We start from the raw sequence: 22,893 nt of genomic DNA on the forward strand, positions 1-22,893 counted from the left end.
TATCAATAAATTGCCTAATGCATTACATAGCTCAAGATATCTATTCCAATGATCTTTGACACTTTTTATGTCAACATTATAATAAGAATCCCTTGTACAGGGTTTTCATGAAAAGTAAATGCACATGTGATGTCATCAGTGATGCCATCAATGACATTTGTGATGTCATCTTTGATGTCCTGGGTGTTAGTCTTAGCAATGCACAGTGGTGGTGCAAGTTATGGTTGCTTTATTTACCATAACTGGCGAATTTCAGGGGTTTTTCAGTTTTACTTGGAACCATAATGTCCCTTTAACAAAGTTTTTTTTACTGAATATATATATATATATATATATATATATATATATATATATATATATATATATATGAACTTAGCCTTATAAATATATACTGCAATGTAAGTCCAGCAATAATGGCCTTCACAACTTTGCACATATTGGTGTTTAACGAATTCTTAGCACAAAATGCACTGTGTATATTAAAAACCATTTGGACAGCTTATTTTTGTATTTTTATTTAATTTTGTAGAACCTGTTCAATTAAATCAAAATGGTGCAGTGGTCTGGGAGTTTTCTGTGATACGCCCATAGAAAGGGAATGCCAGATAAACGAGAAGTAAAGTGCAAGATAAGGGGAATCAAAGTAAATGGTTTGGGATGATTACTGCAAAGTGTGAGCAATAAAAACTGGAAACTATTCAATACCAAGCTGAATGAAAGCTTTTCATGAGTATAAAAAAAAGCTTTTAATGAACCAAAGTGCAAATGACAAGTTAGTGTGAAGAGCAAATACCATATATTGCACGTTGAGAGCAAATATGATGAAATGCAATATAAAGCAAGTATGGGACATTGCTAAGGAGTGTGAGAACAATGTGGTGAAGGGAAAAGAGCACCACAAATTGAAATATATAACTAAACTCATGGCGGCAAAGCCCAGAGACTGATAAAGAGTGAAACACATTGTGGCAAAGCCAACAGGCTGGCAAAGAGAGAGCCAAGTGAGTGTGAATCAGAACACAGGTGCAGCCCTGTGATGGGTGGACTGTGTGGTCCGACAACTGTACCTAGACTGGGTATACTCTAACTGTGAAAGCCAAAAAACTATACATAAAGTCATTATAAGTGCCTGCACGAGATTGCTGAAATGAAGCAGAAAAAATCAATCCTGTTGAACTATCAATAATTAGAAGTATAAAGTTGACCTGGAACTGCTTTTGAATATTGAGAGACTGACTTTAAGTACAAGTTGGCAAGCTGAGCAAGCTGGTGTCTTGGGGAAGGAGAATCCTGAGAATCATTTTTGAACTGTGTTGTTTTCTTGGGGAAAGGAACTCCGAGATCTTGTTTTGGAACTGCGTTGTCTTCTTGGGGAACAGAACCCAGATATGCCTTTTGAGACTTTGTGGAACTGTCAGGAACTTGGGGAAGGGTCGCCGGAAAGTAAACCCAGAGCTGGAGGAAGCTCAGAACTTTATTTGGAACATTATTTATTTTGATGCTGACATCCCCACACATTGGTTAGTTTTAGCTATGGGGGCAAGTGTAGGTTTGGACACAGACAGCCTTTTAAGTTGAACTTACTGACTCGGACTATCCTTAGTTTCTTTAGGTAGGGAAAGCCCAACTCAACATAGGGCAAGTTAGGCCTTCTACCATCGTGATATTTAAGTAAATAAATCATTGTTTATTTGAACTTTTAATCTGTTGTCTGTGTCTTGCTTAATGATGCCTTTACAAATGGTGCCAGAGGTGGGATGCGGCTCAACCAATAAAAGTTGGGGGACCCTAACATTTGAAAAGCTAAGTGCCACAGCATCAGACCCATCAGCCACCAAAGAGTGCTCTATTGTGTTTGCTATTTGTAGCAGTAGGGAGGAGATTATTCTCCCAGGGGAAAGAAGTCTGATACCCACTGATTTGATCCTAAATCCACACCCTGATACAGATATTAGACTAGCACCTAAATTGGGGCTGGCATGGAGGTTTGGAATTGATGTATTAGCCATATTTATAGACCCAGACTTCGGAGGTGATGTTAAGGTGTTCTTACACAATTGTGGGAAGGATCCATTCCAAATCCATCAAGGGAATACAATTGCTCAAGGGGTACTTGAGAAATCAATGTTCCCTAGAGTTAAGGAGGAATCGGGGAAAGAGGGAACAGATAGGGGAACTTGAGGTTTTGGAGAGGCATATGAAACAACTGATGCCCCTCTCAACCCAGAACCCAGAACAACAACAGAATAAGAACACAAAATATAAGTGTTGGACACAGCCATTTTTTTTTTAATTTACTGTCTCAGATTATCCTTAGCTTCTTTAGGTAGGGAAATACCACCTTAGCATAGGGCAAGTAAGGCCTTCTGTCATTCTGACATTTAAGTTAATAAATCATTTTTATTTGAACTTTGAATCTGTTGACAGTGCCTTGCTTCATGTTGCCTTCACAGTACATAAAGGGAGGTATGGACATAATAGTTTTTAACCCAAATAAGCCTGATAGACTTGTCATTCTCTGATTGGCACTGCGATTGGATGCCACAGCTGAAAACACTGACCCCTTTTCTTTAAACTGGAAACACTTGCCTTCAGCCCAACCTAGAGAGGCCCTTTGTCAAACCAAGTGACACATTACACCCTGTTCTGTAGTGAAGGGGAATTCTTATGGTGAAGCAAAGCTAGTAACAGACACTAAGAGGGTGTACAACAGTGGGGAATAAAGAAAGAAAGAGATGATAGCATTCAACAATAGTCTCTTTCTTAATCAAGAGCCAGAACATAGGCGGACCTACAGCAGACTTTGTGCTCAAGCACATTAACATGTACTTCCACCGTTGCAGAGCTGCATGCAGGCTCAGCAACAGCCACCCATACATTCTGCCAAAAACAAGCAACTTGGAACTGATGCAAAAGAGAGAGGATATATCATTTAGGCTATGTCCCTTTTGAAGAATTGAGAGGGTCTCTGAACACACAAGTTCCCCAATAGAATGTGTGCAGATATGGAGTGGGAAAGATAAACTGTGTTGGTTACCTTGCTGGAAACTGAAAGACTCAAAGCCAAGGGAGCGAAGACAGGAAAATCCATAATGGACAAATACCATTTTCTTAATGTCCTTGGTTAACAGAGGGGAGCTTATTGAGAGAGTTAAGTAGCTCTGTCACCGGTTGGACCACCATATCACCTTGTGGTGGATTGCTGGTTGGCTATCGAGTCCCCCTTTAGACAATTGAGTCTCTGATTAAATTAGTATAACTGGCCTACTTTTAGGACACTGCCCCGTGACAGAACACCATTGAGGTTGCTCATGGCCATTAAATCAACCTGTCCAAACCCACACTGTACCATTAACATCAAAGACTAATGTTGAACTAGTGGTTTAGGTGCTAGGGACAGTTATTGACCACCATGGAGTATATTGGGCTCTAGAGTCTAGTTAAGTATCCTATCATTACCCTAACCCAAAGGTTCTTAAATACTGTTTTTGTTTTACCATACCTTTTAAATGAATGGATTGTATTTTGTTGGTCAATCTGCAATTCAGTATCTAAGCCTCAGGCCTGCAAAGTGTAGAAATCCAGTTTGCCTGTTTTGTTTCCTTTCTTTCAGACCTACTGTAATTTAGCATTATTAGTGATTTAGTAAAGAGTGCCACATTTCTATAGATTTGACTGGACATTGCTTTTATTTAGTTTTTACTGTGCCATTGTTGCATGGACTTTCCCGCCGTAGACTTTACTTTCTGGAGCTTTTACCTTCCCTCTGCCATCCCTACCCTAGGCCAAATAGAGATATGTTGTATTCGTCTGTCTGAAGGGATATGCTTTATTCATCTGTCTCAGGGGATATGCTATATTCATGCTAAATTCATCTGTCTGGGGGGACATGCTACATTCATCTGTCTGAGAGGATATGCTATATTCATCTGTCTGAGGGGATATGCTGTATTAATCTGTCTCATGGGATATGCTATATTCAGGGGATATGCTATATTCATGCTATATTCATCTGTCTGAAGGGACATGCTGTATTTGCCCCCTGGGGAAGGGCCATTGGACAAACAGGTGGCTGAAACAGGGGGAGAGAATATACATTCTCCGCCCGCTATTCCAGCCACCCAAGGCACTTCCCGGCAGGAAGCATTTATTTTTATGTGGGGAGCCAACCGGGAGCCTCTCACTGTTGCCTCATCAGTCCCCCCCAACCCAAACAAAGCCTCTCTCCCACCCTGTCCCTCCCTCCACACTTACTTGCGGGAACGGAGCATTGAGCTCCAGACCGCCGGACCTCCCATTCTGGCTGCTGCCGTAGAAATGGAAAAGGGAATTAGCCCCTATGGTGGGGCCATCATTTTTTCATCCCCCACTCTTCGAAATTGGCTGCCCAAGCGGCACCAATCTCCCAAAGGGAATGAAAGGCAGCCATTCACACCCCAGATGAATCCACCATGGCTTGGGCTGGCAGGCTGGCGGGTTGGTACCGGCCATGTCCGCCCCCATGCCGGGGCGTGAAAGCCATATTCATTTGTCTGAAGGGATATTCTATATTCATCTATCTGAGGGGTTATGCTATATTCATGTGTCTGCTGAACCCTTTTTAATGGCACACCACTAAGCTGAGCTGTGGTACAAGTATTGACACAGACAACTATGCTCCACCGGACACTTTTTCTGGCCAGCAAGGACTTTGTCAAAGTAATGAACTGGAAATACTGGAAGCCATGTTTAACATGGTGGCAGGCTTTGCATGGTTTAACCCATAGTACACTTTTATTGGTGTAATTGACATAACATCTGCTAACATGAAAGCATGTATGAACTACCTATAAACAAATGTTGTACGAAATGAAGAATTGGATTGAGTGTTGTACAATCTAAAAGGAATATTTAATACAGACATGCCTCAACTGAATGGAAAATAATATACCTATTACTACTGGTACCCTCACTTACTTCGAAACAGATCATTCCTTGTGGAGGGATTGACCACCGTGCGAGAGATTGAGTGCAGGATTTAATGTAGGGATTTTAATGATTCGATGGATTCTCACCAAGGGATAATTGGTATTTCCCGGGCTACCATATCTAACAATGCATCATTATGAGAATCCTCTTTCATTCCAAGGTGGTTATTCGTAGTGGCGGTTCCGATGAAAAAAAGCACGTCGGCCACCATTGGAACAGATCCCTAAGGACGACACCTGCTTTTTACACCCATTAAAAAGAAGGCAACATACACAGGAATCCCTAACCATTATAATATTGATGCCTGAGGAGATGCATGGGAATTTGCTGCATGTAAGAGAAAACAAGAGCGGAAGCTGTTGTCAGATATTCTCCTCAAGTTACCTTCTCCAGTGATGCATATAGAACCAGTGTGGGCCAGATTTACACGCTCATCTCAAATGCGCTATTTCTAGAAAAGCTCAGGTCACCATATCCACAAAGGTGTTCTGAGCATTTCAGGGGGAGCTGGACAGTGGTGTAAAGATGCACTGTCCAGCCCCTTGCATACATTAGTGTCAGGATTGCACTGCCAACACTAATGTATTACAGGCTGCCAGCAACCACAGAGACATGGTGAAATGATTATTTTTGAATCATGATCTACAGCCGCAGTACCTTTGTAGTCCTTCATACTTGTGGCATCAGAGATTGTGTTCTCTGCTCGGCACATAGAGATCACCATGATGGTATGAGTTATGTTTGTCTACAGAACTCTCTTTTCAGCTACCCTTTTCAGCTTTTTGGTGTTGTTCTGAAGAATAACCATTAGCTATGAAATCAAAGAATGTCCTTTGTATAACTTTACTTTGTCAGAAACAAATGGCTAGAAGATATTTAGTTCTACATAGACCCAGGTCGTTACATCTGCTCTTTTTATCCAAAACATTTTTGATTATACAACAATTGCATATTGAATCTAGGTTTCATACAATCATTGTTACAATTGTTCCTATGTTTTCAATTGTTTTCCCAAAGTTTAAAATACATATATGCCCAGAGCAAGTGGTGTTGTGTAAAGCACGAAATACATGCTGACGATTGAACATTTATCGGAGATTGAATGATCAAATAAAAAAAATTCTAGCAGAAATAGAACTGATTGCTACACTGTGTTGTCACACAAAATGTAAAAGTAATGTGTATATTGATTTTGAAGATTGTAGTTGTTGAACTCTCTGTCTCTCCTACCCCACACACATGCAGGCGCACACTATCCCATGTGTGCGTGCGCGGCGAAACCCACATACACACACATTTGCTCATATTTTCATTATAGGACTACTCTGCAGCATAGTCCTTATTGCCAGTGTTTCAAAAATATAGCTTTTCTCTGTTGTACATGGGAACTATTTACAGTGCTGTGTGCAGTTGTCTCCTAGCCCCCACTCCTGTGTAAATGTTTCCCATAACCCAGTGGATGATAAGCAATTGGGTGGTTCTACTATTAGGGAAGATTTTGATCCAGAGGTTTTCGAAAGAGAGGTTGTGAAGATGACCAATCCACCTCCTGCATTAGCCTCTTTATGTTAATCAGGCGGTATAAGCATTTCACAAAGTTGAGACAGTCTATGCAAACTAGGTCATGACAGGGCTGAGGATGAAACCCTTTGTGATCTCTAGGAGAGGTTGGATGTTCAAAGACTGCATTGATCAAAGACTTTTCTAGATTGTTGGATTTGGGGACGGTCTGCTGGGCAAAGGATGGTGGTTCTTAAATTGATATGTCCATGTGTGTTTTGTGGTTCTGGAAGAGGTGAGTAGCGGAATTGGGATTCTTTTACGAGGAGCCCAGTGAGGGCTGTAAACTTTCAGTGAGATGATAGTTCTGAGGTACTGGAGTACTACTGGATAGTAAGCAGAAAGGAATCTGGTGGAGGCGCAAGTGTGACTCAGGAGAGAGAGCAGGCTAATCAACTAGGCCTAGTGCACGCTGGCAGGGTGTGAACAGAACAAGCACCGAAGATGCAAATTAGGAAAAAGAGCAGTTGCAGATGGCTACAGGTACTGGGTGTTTTAATTATCATTGTGTTTGAAGCATTTCAGCATATAAATGGAAAGTGCAAAACATTCTGCTGATGCTCTTTTCTGCAAAGGACTGGATATCACTGGGTCCACTGGTTAGATTGTTGCAAGGTGAAATTCACCTGGGTCGAAGGTGGCGGCCATGCCACATTGAAGGTGGGGTATGTCCATGCATCAGATCTGTTCATTACATACTACATTGTACGAAGTATACAAAGAGTTCCAAAAGAATCATGGTGGGAGGAGCAAGAGGAGCAAGAGGGATGTGGAGATACTACTGGGCCAGGGGGCTGAGTTTTGGGGTACGGGACGAGGGTTGGAGGGATAGGGGATGAGTCAGGAGGGTGGGACATGTGGGGGGTGTCCTATCACGTAATGGACATCCATGATAAAGTCAGCATGATATGTGTTATTAGTGTCTAAACTTGCATTACAGCAAGTCTAGTCATTTCTTAATGTGGCATGGTATTTTTACAGGGCATCAATGATAAAGTAAGCATGATAAGTGTTATTACCTGTCTAGACTGGCATTTGGGTTCAGACAGTATAGTTATTTCTTACTCAAGGCATCTATAATAAAGTAAGCATGATAAGTGTTTATTAACCGTCTATACTGGCATCGGGCCGCAGTCAGTCTAGTCATTTCTTACTGCATTGTATATTTGCCTGGGCTGCTATGATAAAGTAAGCATGATAAGTTTTACTACGTGGTTAGATTGGCATTTTGGTGCCATTCTAGGTATGTCTAGGTAGGTAGGGATGGCATTTTTTACTGTGTATCATCAAGGCTACAGCAAACATGGTAATTGTCATTAATTGTCTGGCCTACATTGTGCAGCCAGTTTGGACATGCTTTCTTATGGTGGCATTGCATTTTTAATAGGAAATCAGTAAGATAGCTCAGCGGGGTGATCTGTGTGTGATCTGCAGGTTGCAGGTTCAAATCCAGACAAGGCCAACTCACCCTTTCATTCTTCTAAGGTTGATAGATGAGTACCAACTTCGGTTGGGATGATAATTGTATGTAAATATGAGCTATGCACAGCACTTTGATGAAAACGCTTTACAAATAACAAATCATTAAAGTTAATGCTCCTTCACACTGAAAGTGACTAGCATCCATTGGATTTTTGTATACTGTATTATTGCAGTACAGGCGATGTAGGGATTTTCATATGAAGACAATACCCGACATGCAGCTATAATTGAAACAATTTGGACGTAACTGGCCATACAGTGTTGAAGAGGTATATCTATCGAAGTGCCTCTGCCTATTTTTTGTGTGTTTATATTTAATTAAAAACGTGAACACATTTTTAATGATATACTTCACAACTCTTCGTTCATTATAAATGCCAATACATTACCTCAGACACAGCATTCTAAAAAAAAACATTACATACATTAATTCATTCAACACAATGCAATATAATATAATATTCTATATACCTATCAGGGCCTCCCTTTATAACCCTCAAGATTGCATTTCCCACTTATCCAACAAATTATCCCCTTCCCTACTTCATAATGGTGGACTAATTGAGATAACAAATGTCCCTCCCAACTTTTTTGTATATCACTATTCAAATATTCAGTAAAGCAATGGTCATTAAGACACTGTATCCATACACGAGCCTAGCCCACTTGACTTCACTGTTTAAATCTCTAATCTCCTTATGAACTTTCCCAAACACAGTATCCTCAGCTATAGTGTTGCGCTACAGCCAATCAGCCAACGTTTTAGCATTTCTGCTAACTCGGTCTTTTACAGAGCCAACAATTTCTTTCTTGCCAAAGAATCCCTCTTGTGGGACTACACCTTTGTAGAGATCCTAGTAAGTAAAGATAAAAGCGCATATAAATGTAACAATATTTCGGCCCTGGGAATCTCATCACAGAGGACAACATCTCCTTATATGTTCTCAGGTGTGTAGTTAGCTCCCTTTGTAGTTTATACAATGACATTCTCTGTATATCTTTCCCCATTTTACAATTTTCGTTTTGTTGTACATCTTCACCTGGCTTTCCATAATTGTAAGCTTGTCTGAGTCGATTTCAGCAAGAATTGGGTGACAGCAATCTCCAAAATTGCTCAATGTTGTGTCATAATTATTGCTTAAAGATATATTTAAATCTTCAACTATCGAACCCCATGGGGGAACCAATACAGCCTCTGCCTATTCTGTACTATTGGGTATAATCCAATTATATCATGGCCTGACCCATGGCACATGAAAGCAGCACCCTTGTTAAAATGTGGTTGGTATCTAAAATATTGTTGTCTACTTCAGTACGTATTTGGTATTTTAATATGTTTACATTTATATATTTTTTTTACTCCCATAGGTGACTTTTAATGAGGAACTGATGCCATCTGGGTCAAAGGAAGTGACATCACTTACTGTGATGTCATCAAGTCTGTGATGTCACTTCCGCTACCTCTGGCATTTTGGTGAATTTGACGTCTCTGTGAGCTCTTCTCTCAGCCCACTGTTCCCTAGGATAGTTAGGTGATAGAGATCTTCCCAATATTGGATGTCTTTTGTCATCACCACGCTGGCAGAAATGAATCAAAGAAAGAGAGGGTGCTGATTTCTAATGAAGGCAACATGTCACAGGGGATTGGTCTGAAGCAAGCCTACTGTAAGGGGTCCAATCCGGGCTACTGTAACGAATGCCCATTGTGTTATGACATCACAAACACAGTACCTTGCCTGTAGTAAATGGGGGGCAAGAAGTGGTAGAGAGCCCCAACAGAAAGAAAGACGGTGGAACTCCTCTCCTCGGCTTCTTCTCCCTTCTGGCTATTATAACAGTATCCTCGTCCAATGCCTCCTGACTTCAAAGGGACTTCTTTGGTCAGCATCTTGGTGTGAGAGTTGCTTTGTTAGTTAAGTTCTACCTTTCAAGCAATGGCTGCTAGGAGACCTGCTGGGGAAACTTCCCGTGCCCTGAGGGAAGGTGTTGCCCATTCTGCAGAGCAATCAAAGAGTCGGCAATCTTGCCATTGTTGCACATTGAGGTAAGGGAGGCACATCTGAAATTAATATACATCATTCCTGTCATAGATGGGCCCTGCTCATTGAACAGACAATATTTGTGACCATGCCACAACTAGTCATGGCTTATATTTAAAGATGCACCTGCCACCAGAAAGACTAAGACAAACAATTATTGGATTTGGAAGTAGAGGTGCACAAGATTAAAAATCTACCTCTGCCTGAAGGGTGGGTCTGATTAGTAGGCCTCCCTTACAGAAACATAATTACCTATATCATTTTTTATTACTAAAACTAAAACAGCCAGGGCTTTAACACCCTTTCAGATGGCAATTGGCTACACCCGGCTTGTGTCTACATGATTTCCCCTATTTCATTGTGGATATTGGTGAATGTAACATACAATTAAGCAAGGTTCGCACGCCAGCAAAACATGTTTTGTGTGAATATGAGCAGGTATTTTAGCTTCTTGCCAGCATTATAGATGCAATAGTTATGTGAGAACATGTGGTTGGTGTGAATATGCAAAAATCGCATTGGGTACTTTTTATTAGCATTCATAATCTGGAGGTGGGTAGGATAGGTGATATCCATGCATAACTATTCTCCCTGATGGGGGATTTATCCATTTGGGAAGGGTGGCATTTGGGAAATCTCGTCCCTTTTGACATTCTGCAAATTAGCACCCACCACAGTTGAAAAATCCAATATAAATTTCTGAATACCTATGAATGTTTAACTGTTTACTGTAAACAGGTTTTAATTCTGAAACACAATGTTGAGGTTCACCAGGTGTCAGCAGTCTAGAAATATTTGCCAGAATGTACTTGTGATATGTAAGATTTGACAAGCATTACTCTAAAATGTTCAAAGTTATGGGAAATAAGAATGGTAGTCCCATTGGGAGAGTAATGTTACATTAATGGGCTTTAGCTCGCCATATGGGGAACATATTTAGAGAAACAGTTGCATGCATTTGAATAACCTTTTTAAAACTCTTCGCTGGCTCATCACAAATTTCAGAATGAGATGTGGGTGGTATATTTCATTGAGATTTATTTTCTTTGTTTAGTTTCATGCGGTATCCATCACATTAACACCCCATCCCACCCCTACCCACCTGGTCCTCCAGCATTCTCACCCCCCCCCCTTCTCCATAGATCGTTCTAATTCCCCCCACAATGGAATCTACCATGGTGTAGCTTAACACTTTGTAATGTATGTGGCTGAAACGTCATTCTTCTCTTACAACAACTGTTTTAGCGAATCTGGTTTAAGGATGTCAATTGCATGTTCAGAGAGAGTTGGGGGTGATTTAGATTCCAGAGTCATGGCTAAATTGAATTTAGAGATTAGTTTCAGTGGAAGGAAAAATTGCAAGCAGCAAAAGAAGTACGGGCTGTAGGATCGGTAGGATGAGTATTTAAGAAAGAGCAAATAATATAGACTGCTATGCATCTCTGAATGTTATCCACATAAAAAGCACATTCAACTCCACAGTCAGCTACCTTCGTAGGTTAATGCATACATTGCTAATAGGTCTGTGTAGGGACAAGTCAGCCTTTTTGCAGTGTATTAAATATTTGCTGTGGAAGCAAATCATTGTGAGGTTTCATGACTGTGTGATGGTGCAGCATCATGTGCTGCCTTCGACACCTCCCAAACAAGAGCAGAAATACAAAATAAAACTCTTTTAGTGAAGGATTTTAGGCCGTGTTGTTGTTTTAGCAAGTTGCCTTGTTGGATTTTAGATTAGGAATACAAGTACAATAGAGATAGTTTTGCCACATTTAAGGGAACTAGTTTTGCTGCACTTCAGGTAGCATTAGGTTGCTGAAGAGACAGCCGATTTAGACAACAATGAAAGGTGGCATGTATGGTTGAACAGAGCACACATAAGAGCAATTATTTTCATTCCTGACAATAACTACTTGAATACACAAAGCTTTGATCGCCAGGTGCACTACGATCCATGCAGAAACATTGCCAAAGATACAAAGTTAAGCTGCATAAACATCGCCACCAACAACATGTTAGTGTCATCGCACCCATGGTAGAATGCATTAGTGAGACCAATAAATACAGGAGATTGTTTTCTGCACACAGGGCCCTGCCATGTTTTTTCTAAACATGTTATTCATCCCAGGGTCTAATTAGAAGACTGTGCACCTGTGTTGGCAACATATATCGAGACGAAAGTTGCAGAATGAACTATTCAAGGTTAGGGAAGGAGTCTGGAATCATTGGGCCCGAGCATGGGAAGTGAGATGGGCATATTTGTTCTTTCTTGGAGCCAAGGCCTCGAAGGATGCAACATCCAAGGCCATCCTAAGGAGTGCCAACTCTAGAAATACTTTTTATCACTGTCAGCATGAAACCTGCTGTCCAATGAAACTGCAAGTTGATGATGTTCATAATGATGGCGTTAAATTAATGGGTTGGACTTGGGTGGTCCTGGAGATCGTGGTTTAGCCAATGGTAGATTCCACTGTGTAGGGTTCGATAGGGTCCTGATTAGCATAGCCAATTACTATGTTAGAATTGTACTAAATGTTATTTTTTGCATTTATGCAAATACTGTGGTCTTCCTCTTTATAACCCTTGGCCCAATGTTTTGAGTTTCTTTGTTTGTTCCTGGCTGTTACTTTTGCAAAATAAAGTATCAAAGCACCTTTTTCCTTGCACATGGTGTGCTTCATTACTTCATTTCATTGGATTGATTTTGGGGACACTTATACAACTGATCTGTACGCTTCAACATGTAGGTTTGGGGCAGAGCCAATCACACCAGGCATGTTTGTGTCTTTTCGTCTTTCTGAAGTGTGCACTATGACAATGAGGTCAGACATGGCACATTTGGATGGTCTATGGGTCTCAGACAAAGGTATTACATGTGCATTACACAGATTATGATATGATATGGCATTTATAACGCACCTATACACAAGTGTTTCAAGGCGCGATGAGGAAAGGGAGGGGAACAAAGGGAGGACGGACAACAATCCTACTAGAGCAGGTGTCATTCAGATCGTGCAAGTGCGTGGGAAGGGCGCTGGGACAGTGCAGTACATGGGAAAGATGATAACAATAAGTAAACGGCCAGCATGTGGCAAGTGCATGGGTAAGTGCGGGCATCAGGTGTGAAGGGCTGGTAGGGGGGCTGTAGGGATACAGAAACAGTCCCCATGTGCGGGGGTTGCCAGGTGAGCAGTGCAGGTGTGTGACGCTGGTGCCGGAAGGACCTGGGCCCGAGATCAGAGGGTGTCCAGGTAGCCAGTGCAGTTCAGGTTACAGCCATGAGGTAGCCAGTGCAGTTCCGGTTACAACCATGAGGTCAGCAGAGGAGAGGAGGGGAAAAGGCAGAAGCAAAGAGAAAGGTTTTGAGGTGCTTCCGGAACCAGAGATGGTTATCCTCAAGTTAAAGGGAGGCATTGAGGCTGTTCCAGTGGGAGGCACCAGCCGAAGAAAGAGATCTACCACCAACTTGTTGCTTGGAGAAGCGACTTACCCTGAAGGAGTTAGAGGCAGATGAGTGAAGAGATCCAGAAGGAAGATATTTAGGAAGAGAGAGTTGAAGGTATTGAGGCCCCAGAAGGCCTTGTGAACGATGCAGAGGGTTTTGAACGTAATCCTCGCAGCCACTGGGAGCCAGTGCAGAGATTTCAGTCCTGGAGAGATACGATCCCTGGGCTTGAGGCCAAGGACAAGTCTCACAGTCCTGTTCTGGATAAGTTGCAGAGGTCGGAGAGTAGAAGTAGGCAGCTTTAGAAAGAGGCTGTTACAATAGCCAAGCCTAGAGAGAACCAGATCTCTGGAGACAGTGAGCTTCTGGGGGAAGGAGAGGAAAGGAAGAATACCTCTGAGAATGTGCAGCTGGTAGTGTGACTTCTTAGAGACGTCAGTTTGCTTACTTTAGTGTGATTGAGGGTGCCATAAGTAAAATATGAAATGTTCATAGTTTGCACGTGAGTAGAAACGCCTCTCTGCTGAGCATGGGTCTCAAAATGGACCTTCTCACAAATACCTCCTTGTTATATCTACTCTGATGGAAAGAGTAGAAATCAAATGCTGTAGAATCCTGCCTTGTGAAACTCCTTGACCTTCATAACTGATATGGAGAAACCTAGCGAATATCAGGACATAGTGTGTGTGTCCTCATGACTTTATACATTGAGGATGGACACACAAAAGTACTAGCCATCACAATACCTGCAACTCTAACAGTAGATGCATTTTAATTACATGTTCACCAGATGCATGGGAAATTGTTTTTCTTCCTAGAGCTACACACCTATGGGCACATGTGTCACATAGCTCAGGGATTTGAAACCCAAGTTGTTCTCATTAGAACACATAAGAAAATACTCTCCTTCATCAACAGGAAATTAAAATTCCTCCAAACGTTCCATTCAGTCAGTCATTCAATTGTCACCTATGCGACTGGGCAGTGACTGCAGAGCATTATATCTTAATCTATGTCAGAAAAATAAAGTAGAATGGAAGTGCTTTTCCATACCATGACAATGTGGTGTTTTGGGAAGTTGTCCGGAAGCTTCACAATGTAGCACCAGTAGGTGGTTTCTTGGTTGGGGATTAAGACCTGGGGTGCAGTTATCTCCATTGTTTTGATATCATTGGGGAGTTCCGGGGTGATGAGGTCAGTCTTCAGCAACTGCACCCTCTGTAGCCCTTTATGGATCGTTGAGACATTGATCTCTTGAAGGGAGGATGATGGCTTGTCCAAGAGCCCATAGATGAGGTGCACTGTCCCATCCTTGCAGGAAAGCCAATGAAATAAAAAAATAAAAAATCATTGTTCTCATAGAAAAAAGTGATGCAAATAGTGAAAAACAGTCAACACATACAACCAATAGTATAGATGATATTGAAGGGAGAGTGCAGATTTAAATAGCTGTAAAAAGGTCTGGGGAGAAAGAAAGAGAGGGGGAGAAAGAGAAAAAAGAGAGAGAGACAGAGATAGAGGGGGGAGAAGCACACTGGTGAATGGAGAGAATTATAGCTAGTTTTTTCTGCAAATGTTAACGTTGATAGATCAATAGTAAAACAGAAGAGATGAAGAGTAATGAAGGTCAACAGATGGATGAATTACACAACTGAAAGGTGATAAGGAAAACATGATGACGTAGAAGGCCAGATGTTGCTTGATGTAGACAGGTAGAGGTGTATTGATGAGCTAGAGGTCAATAACTCAAGAGCTGATGTTTGGTTGAAGAAAGGAGGTTTGTGCTGGTGAATAGTAGGGTATAATTGGTCTAGAGAGTTTTGACTAGTAAGTAGATCAGTCCTCAAGAAAGGAGATACTGCAGGTAAATATGCAGTGATGAAAACAGGAAGAGGCTGGTGGTTCTCAAGGCTTTTTCCAAGACTAATGTGAGGTTAATGGAATAAGATTTCAATAGAAGGAAAGCCGTTGCTGTAAGAAAAGTCGTTAATAAGATAGATAAGTGAAGAGTAATGCTGTGAATTAAAGGAGAGAAAGGAGTTTATGGGTATATCTTGTGCACAAAAGCAGGGATCCTGGGTAAAGATATTGGCAGATGGGAAGAGAGACATTGAGATGAAGGGATTGGTGGATGCAGAGAGATAGAGCTTGAGGAAGGCAAAGTAGCAGGGGGTTAAGCAAGAACCTGTGCAAGTTCAGCCATGATAATAGTTTCCATAAGCATGTGTCAAAATACCACCTCCTTATTTTTACCAGTATCTTGTCTCAGACAAATGAATACAATCTCTATTTCAAAAGGTTGATATCTTGCGAAAGTATTTCCCTTCCTAATGCTTAAGACTGCATCCCTGTGACTGTGGGATGTAGCCTTCTCACTTGGACTACTGCAATATCTGTTTCACAACCCTCTCTAGGAAAAAGGAGAATCTGCTGGAAAGTTCCTTAAATATGCCACTGAGATTCACCGATTTCTTCAGCTCTACTATGAAGGCACTGGAATATGACAAGACAAAGTATCTTCTTCTCTACTTCAAACCCTGCTTTGCTTGAAGGGTTGTTCATACCCAAAGGCTACCTCATTTGTATAACAGGATCTGTTAGCAATGTTAGCATATTTACTCTTGGAACTTTATATCCAATCGAAGGTCCTAATTACTCTTCCCTCTCCTACAGGATAACCACCAATGGGGAGAAAAGCTGTCAACACAATACACCCTTCCCACAAGTGCCAATCCTCCCCCAGACAAAAATGGCCATGCAAGCCTTCTGCTGCCCTCTAACATAGCTCTCAAAACTCCTGCCATTTTATATCCAGTGGTCAAGCTTGAGGTTGAGGGAGTGCCCGCCTTTCTGTTCCTACAAACCCAATCTGGAATTGCTACATGTTGCAGACATTACTTGCCACGCTGGAAGGCTATAACATCATGGGCCTCATTCCATGTGTGGCAGTCCAGAAATAAGGGTGACGGTCGCAGCGTACCAGCATAATTTCCAGACCGCCACACTCCAACTCACAGAAGCACCGGCACCCTTAACAACGGTGCCGGTGCTTCCATGAACCCATTCCCGTGGAGTCCTATGTGACTCCACGGGAATGGAGACTTACAGGATCCGTTGCCTGACTTCCCGCTCCGCCGGGACTTGTAATGTCAGGCAGCGGATTCGGTGTTACGAGGACGGTGGCAAACCATCGGCTGCATCAGCAAGTTTTTGCTGTCCTCATAATGATGCCCAATGTCTCAAAACACAACATAATAATAATTCTGCTTATATTTATAGTTATAATGCATACACCATCAAACAAATTCTAAGAAAATGTTTGAGATTATCTATTTTCTTAGAAAAATGGCAATTAGAAGAACTGAAACAATTCAGCATTTCCTTTGGAGTATAAATTATGAAAACTTTCCTGCTCCAATTCAAATAAAATACCACAGATACAAAGGTGCATGCATTTGGGCCTCATGTTTGCAACTATTTTAGGCATAATCTTTAAAATAAGTGGTTTCCTGGTTCTTTTAGCAGTGATATCACATGACTCGGTACCTCAATATGGTAATCCTTGGGGTCACATGTGCTGAATGCTCGCTTGAAGATCAGGTACAGCCCTTTTTCATTTTTATGGGCTTCCAGAAGCTGGTAGTCCTGTTGGGAATCCATGTGCAACCGTCCATCTTGGTCACTCCAAGCATCCTAAAGATCCAGGATTGCAGAGGTTCAAGATTATATATTTATTTTCTCACAAGTGCATAGGTTATTCATTTTTGCAGTCATCATATTAATACATGTAGTGCTAAAGCGACATAGTAAGGGAAGGGAGGAGTTTAGGTTACAAACGAGTTACATTCATTAATTGCATGCTTCTAGGCCTATAAACCTAATGAATTTGAACAGAGACTTATCTCTGATATCCTCCCACAACCTTGTACTATGTATTTCCAATTCTCTCCTAGTTGAAACTCAACCTCAGTGCTCTGTCTCCATATTGCCTCACTTTGCATACTGCTACCCCTCCTTGACTTCTAACAAAAGATCATAAAGAGACCATACTTCTCGATCCCAGGCAAACATGGAAGTCGCCTCCCGCCGCCACCAAGGAAATATATGATGGATGCCCTTGATTGCCTTGGCACCTCCCCATAAGGTAAGCTCTGCAGTGCTGAATGCGGATTGACCACTATTGCAAATGACATTTTGAGAAAATTACATTTTAAATCACAATTTCCTCGTGCTACGATCTGGCGCACCTCATTGCACCGGTGAGCAGCTGTCCCATCGTCTCATTGTGCAACCCGTTGCACCCACACATGATCACCAAGAGAGAACTCCTCTTAAAAATGGCTGCCGCGCCATCCGCACAGGAGTGCTTTTCTACTGCAGCATGCATGAGGCTGCGCTGATTGATTGGCTGTCTGTCTAAGTAGGCCATTCAGGGAGCTAGCAGGCAAAAGCCAGCCCCCACCAAAGGCCTACGCTCAAGGCCCCTGTCCCGAGCCTGTCAGAGCACGCCGGAAGCATGATAATACAACCACTTAGTTCACACATTCCTGCCGATCCCTACTGCCCTACATCCTTACCATTCACAAGCTAATCTACTCCGGCTGCACTCCTGCACACCCAACAATGGAACTAGTCTCACGCACCACCGTCAAGAGTCACAACCGATCAGCAGCCCCTTACGGCTGTGCTTGCCTGCATCGCAGGTCTTGACTGCCAAGCATACTCATTCACGGTGAAGACAATCTGATGCAAGACACTTTATGCCCACGAGCAATACAACAAAATTGTCTACTCACCCCTGCCAATAGAACAATTCTGCTCAGAATATCGCGGTCTGTGAATAATCATGCTTATACTGCGACCTGTGCACTATCCCTGATAGTCACTGCTAAATATGCTCATTGTTGAATTCTGCTGTGCTCCCACCTGCCCAACCATTGCAATTCAAAGCTAGATGTGCCTATGCCCATCCTCACTGCCCGATTTTTTGCAATTGAAAGCTAGATGTGCCTTTGCCTATTCTCACTGCCTGACTTATGCAATTCGAAGCTAGATGTGCCTATGCCTGTGTTCAATGCCTGATGTTTTGAAATTCAAAGCAAGTGTGCTTATGCCTATGAGTATTTCCTGCCTGACTATTGCAAATCGAAGTTACTCAATGCTTACTCTGTGCTACACCTACATGGGACCCTCTACATGACCCTTGCAGGTTGAACCTAGATGGGCTTATGACTCAAACTATGCCTGTTCATTAAGCATCATATCAAACTGCGCTCCCACCACACTCCCTGCCTGCCCACTCAAAGTCACAGACAGACTCTCTCTCCACAGCATAGGGTCTACCATTTGTACTCTATACTCAGAGGCCTCCATTAGACAAGCCTGCCTATCAATCGTAAGCAAGCCTCACCAGGGCTCTTCCCCATAAGTCTAGTTTTATTCCACCTTCAGTGAGTAGTACACTGATTTAGGACTAGTACACCTTCAGACTACCACCTAATTAGGACTAGCATACCGAAAGCACCATGTCGCACACTGTGGAACTACCCAACAGCACCCCAAAATCAACATGCAGAGCAAACACCCATATGCAAATGGCACGTGTGCTCCCCGCCTCAAGAGATATCCCCCATTCCCACCTTCTCCCCAAGAACCACCCATTCCCGCCACCCTTGACCCCACAAAATACATCCCGGACCACCTATGAACAGAAAACTCCAAACCTCAGAGAATCTAATTATGATCCTCCCTCACCAAATACTGCCAAATACTCCCACCCATGTCCCCTTCAACTAAGAAAGGAACCCCTAGCCTTCTGCCATTTCCAAAACATGAGATGCCCAACCAAAAAGAGTACGCTGGATAAACCCCTAGCTAACTTGAGAAACAATGAGGTAACGCCATCATTATCTAACATCAAAGGCACTCTCATCAATGCTAGATCCCTCATTGCTCAAGCATTAGACACAGCCAACCTCATCACTTACTTAGACCTCGATTTCCCAGCAATTACAGAAACCTGGCTCCACTCAGCAGCCAGCCCTATCCACTCCACGGCTATCCCTGAAGGATACACTATCCTTAGGAAAGATAGAATCGGTTCTAAAGGAGGGTAGGTGGCACTCATTGTCAAAAACAACATCCAAATAAGGACCACCAGCTGCCAATCCTCAGCCACCTCCACCCTCACTATCCACCTGATTTGCAGACTGCCCGGCCCTTTGACATCCTTTGAGTAAGATATAGCCTCCCTCCTCACCACCAATACCAAACCCCAATCTAAAATCATAATCATGGGAGATTTCAACCTTGGCTTGACCGACCCATCCGACTCCCAGGCTACCACCATTGCCAACACTATGCAATCACAAGACTTTAACCACAGAATCACAAGCCCCACCCGTGACAAAAGACATAGGTTAGACTGGTTAGCCAACTTAAACTCTCACACCAACATCCTAGCGAACTCACCATGCCCGTGGTCAGACCACTATATCATCCAATTCAACATCAGCTTTTCACCCAAGCCCAGTGCTCCACCGCAACCCATCCCAGCCGCTCTCACAAGAAACCAGAAGAACATCACACCTGACAACATACTTCACCTACTACTCCCCATCATCAGTCATGTAAACACCACGACTAACCATACAAATCTAGTAACGCTCTACAAGCAAACTCTACAAGAGTCTATCGACAAAGTAGCCCCACTATGCCTTTGCAAACCTAAACTGATTGCTCATGCCAACTCATGGTTCATTAGCAACCTAAAAAACCTTTGCACAGCCAAAAAAACAGCAGAGAACAACTGGAAAAGAAAAACACAGACGTAAACAAACAACTTTTCAACTCCTCAGAGTCTGAATATAAGACTGCCACGCAAAGAGTAACAACTACAATTTGAGAATCGAGAATGCCAACTCTAACTCCAAATAACTTTTCACCATACTTAGGGAGCTTGAATCACCTGCCCCTACCCCAGACCATTGCACCAAGGACATTACCTGGTGAACCAACATCCAAAATGCACTTTGTGACAAATTTGCCTCACTTCACAACAAAATTAAAGCCAAAACAACTAAGCTTGCACCAACAAACGTGCAACCTGATCTGCCCAATCCCAACAACCTCCCCATCCCCAGATTTGAATTCACCCTAATCTCCACTGTGGAAATGCTAAAAATCTTTAAGGGCCTAAAGCCATCCAGATAGCAATATCCTCTGTCAACATCTAGAACACACAGCCCATGTCTCAAAGAGTGCCATAAAATTGATGAAATCCTTCATGGCAGACCAAACCATGAGAGTCTTCTCCTCCACTGCAGCAGTATAACCTTTCCCTTTCACATGGAGAGTACCACAACGGTCCTGCATCTCTCCTACTCTCTATAATGTGTTTACTAAGCCGCTCTTCGACCTCCTCGACCTCCTCGACAAACGGGGTGTCACATACACCAACTATGCTGATGACAAACAAATACTCCTTCCCATCAAGGCAACTTCGACACTGACACGAAACTCTTCAACAACATCTACCTCATTATTCAAGTTTGGATGGCTCAACATGATCTCTGTCTAAACAACAAAACAAAAACAAAAACTACTATTAATTGGCAATCCCACCAGACTTAACTCACTACCACAAGCCTAAAAATCCTTCAATATTGATGGTAACAACATCACAGTGGCCAAGGAGGTAAAAACTCCAGGAGTCTACTTGGACTCATCTCTATCCCTCTCCAGACAAGTCAATGCCATCAGTTCATCAGCAGCATACACCGCCAAACTTATCACAGCTTGCAGACCCTTCCTAACGACAGACAACTGTGTCACATTAGCCAGAGCACTCATCCTTTCGGGAATTGATTACTGCAACTCCCTCTTTACAGGCACAAACAACTATAACATGAACAAGTTGCAAAAAACACTAAACAATGCAATCAGAGCAGCCCTCAACATCCCCAAAAAAGATATCTCCACAGCCAGGCAAAACCTTCACTGACTCCCAGTACGGGACCGTATCCCTAACGCACAACTGTTTGTCCAACAATGCCCCAGCATACCTTACCAACCAGATTTCCAAAGCAAAGACAATCAAACCCACCCATTCTGCCTATTCACACTTTCTCAATATCCCAAAATTCAAACTGCAAAAGACTGGAGGCAACAGCTTCCCAGTAATTGATGGCAAACAGTGGAATGATATGCCACTAGCACTAAGAGCACACTTGCCGCTTTGGTTGTTCCGAAATGACCTGAAAACTTGGCTGGTCTCAAAATAAGGTTGCATGTAACCTGTATGTAATGTATTAATCAATGCAGTGATGTATGAAAAACTGTACGTAACTTAACATTGATGTAAGTCCTGCGGCCTCACTGTAACACAACCACAGCATATCAACCTGTAGCCATAGACTTAAGCAAAGCGCCCAGGTGCCTCAGGGCTTGGCTCACTCTATAAATGTACAAATAAATAAATAACAGACCTCTAGGGCTCTCCTGCTTGGATTGCGTTCTGGACTGTGGTACAACAGCACTACAAGAAATGACATGTCTGTATGAACAACTACATGCTTGAAAACAGTGCTGCCGAGTGTGTGTTGTGGACAAGGGATACAGTTCCAAATGCATTATCCCTCCCATTGATTGACATAGAGACACCCAGTGGCAACATGATAGGCAGTGTCTTTCAAGGCTGTATGGGCCATGCGTTGAATACAAATTGAGGCCAAAATAGAGATGAGCTGTGCCAATAAAAAAAAGAGCACTGTGTGGACGAATTTCACTCTCAAGCAGCGTCTTTGCTCTTTTACACAGCACATCACTTGGGGAATGTCTCCAAGCTCGCTCTTTGCAGGGATATTTCTGCTCCGTTATACACCATTGCATGTGCAATGTCTCCACACTTGCTCATTGCTTACGGCAATATCTCTGTTCCACTACACACCTCATCAGATGTGCAATGCTTCTGCATTCCCCATTGCTGGCATATCTCTGTTGCCTCCATTTATTCTCCGGCATAGTCTTAAATCATCTCCACTTCCTCTTTAATGTTTGATCAATGCACCACCATGAATCCTTGCAACTGGCCAGCATCTTCTTTTTTCCCTCACTGATGAAAAAGTTCTCTGCCACGCACAACCTATCACATGTCCAATGTCTCCCCCACATTCCTGTTGGATGTTCCCTCCATATTTTCCCAGTTCATACCCAATGTCTCTCCTGTACTGCTGGGACAAAGCAAAAACAAAGAGGTGATGGCTGGAAGGTTCAGAATGAATCTTAACCTCTGGCATTGCTCTGAGCAACCCTCCAGACCATTGTTCTTCACCTGCCAAGCCATTACAGAAGGGAAAAGACCACATGTAAATCACCTCTCATTCCCCAACATGCACCTTG

At 42.5% G+C, this 22,893-nt stretch overlaps 1 protein-coding gene across 1 annotated transcript in view; it reads right to left on the reverse strand.

The window, feature by feature from the left end:
• Positions 1 to 22,893, reverse strand: part of DBH (dopamine beta-hydroxylase) — a 648,743-nt gene that overhangs the window by 520,470 nt on the left and 105,380 nt on the right. The window contains exons 2-3 of the mRNA XM_069609630.1: positions 17,041 to 17,187; positions 14,548 to 14,805 (exon numbers count right to left, since the gene is read on the reverse strand). Coding sequence (XP_069465731.1) covers positions 14,548 to 14,805; positions 17,041 to 17,187 — 405 coding nt within the window. The remainder of the gene's footprint in view (positions 1 to 14,547; positions 14,806 to 17,040; positions 17,188 to 22,893) is intronic.

This window comes from Ambystoma mexicanum, chromosome 8 (genome assembly GCF_040938575.1).
Source record: "Ambystoma mexicanum isolate Mex_15411 chromosome 8, UKY_AmexF1_1, whole genome shotgun sequence".
Lineage (NCBI taxonomy): Eukaryota > Metazoa > Chordata > Amphibia > Caudata > Ambystomatidae > Ambystoma > Ambystoma mexicanum.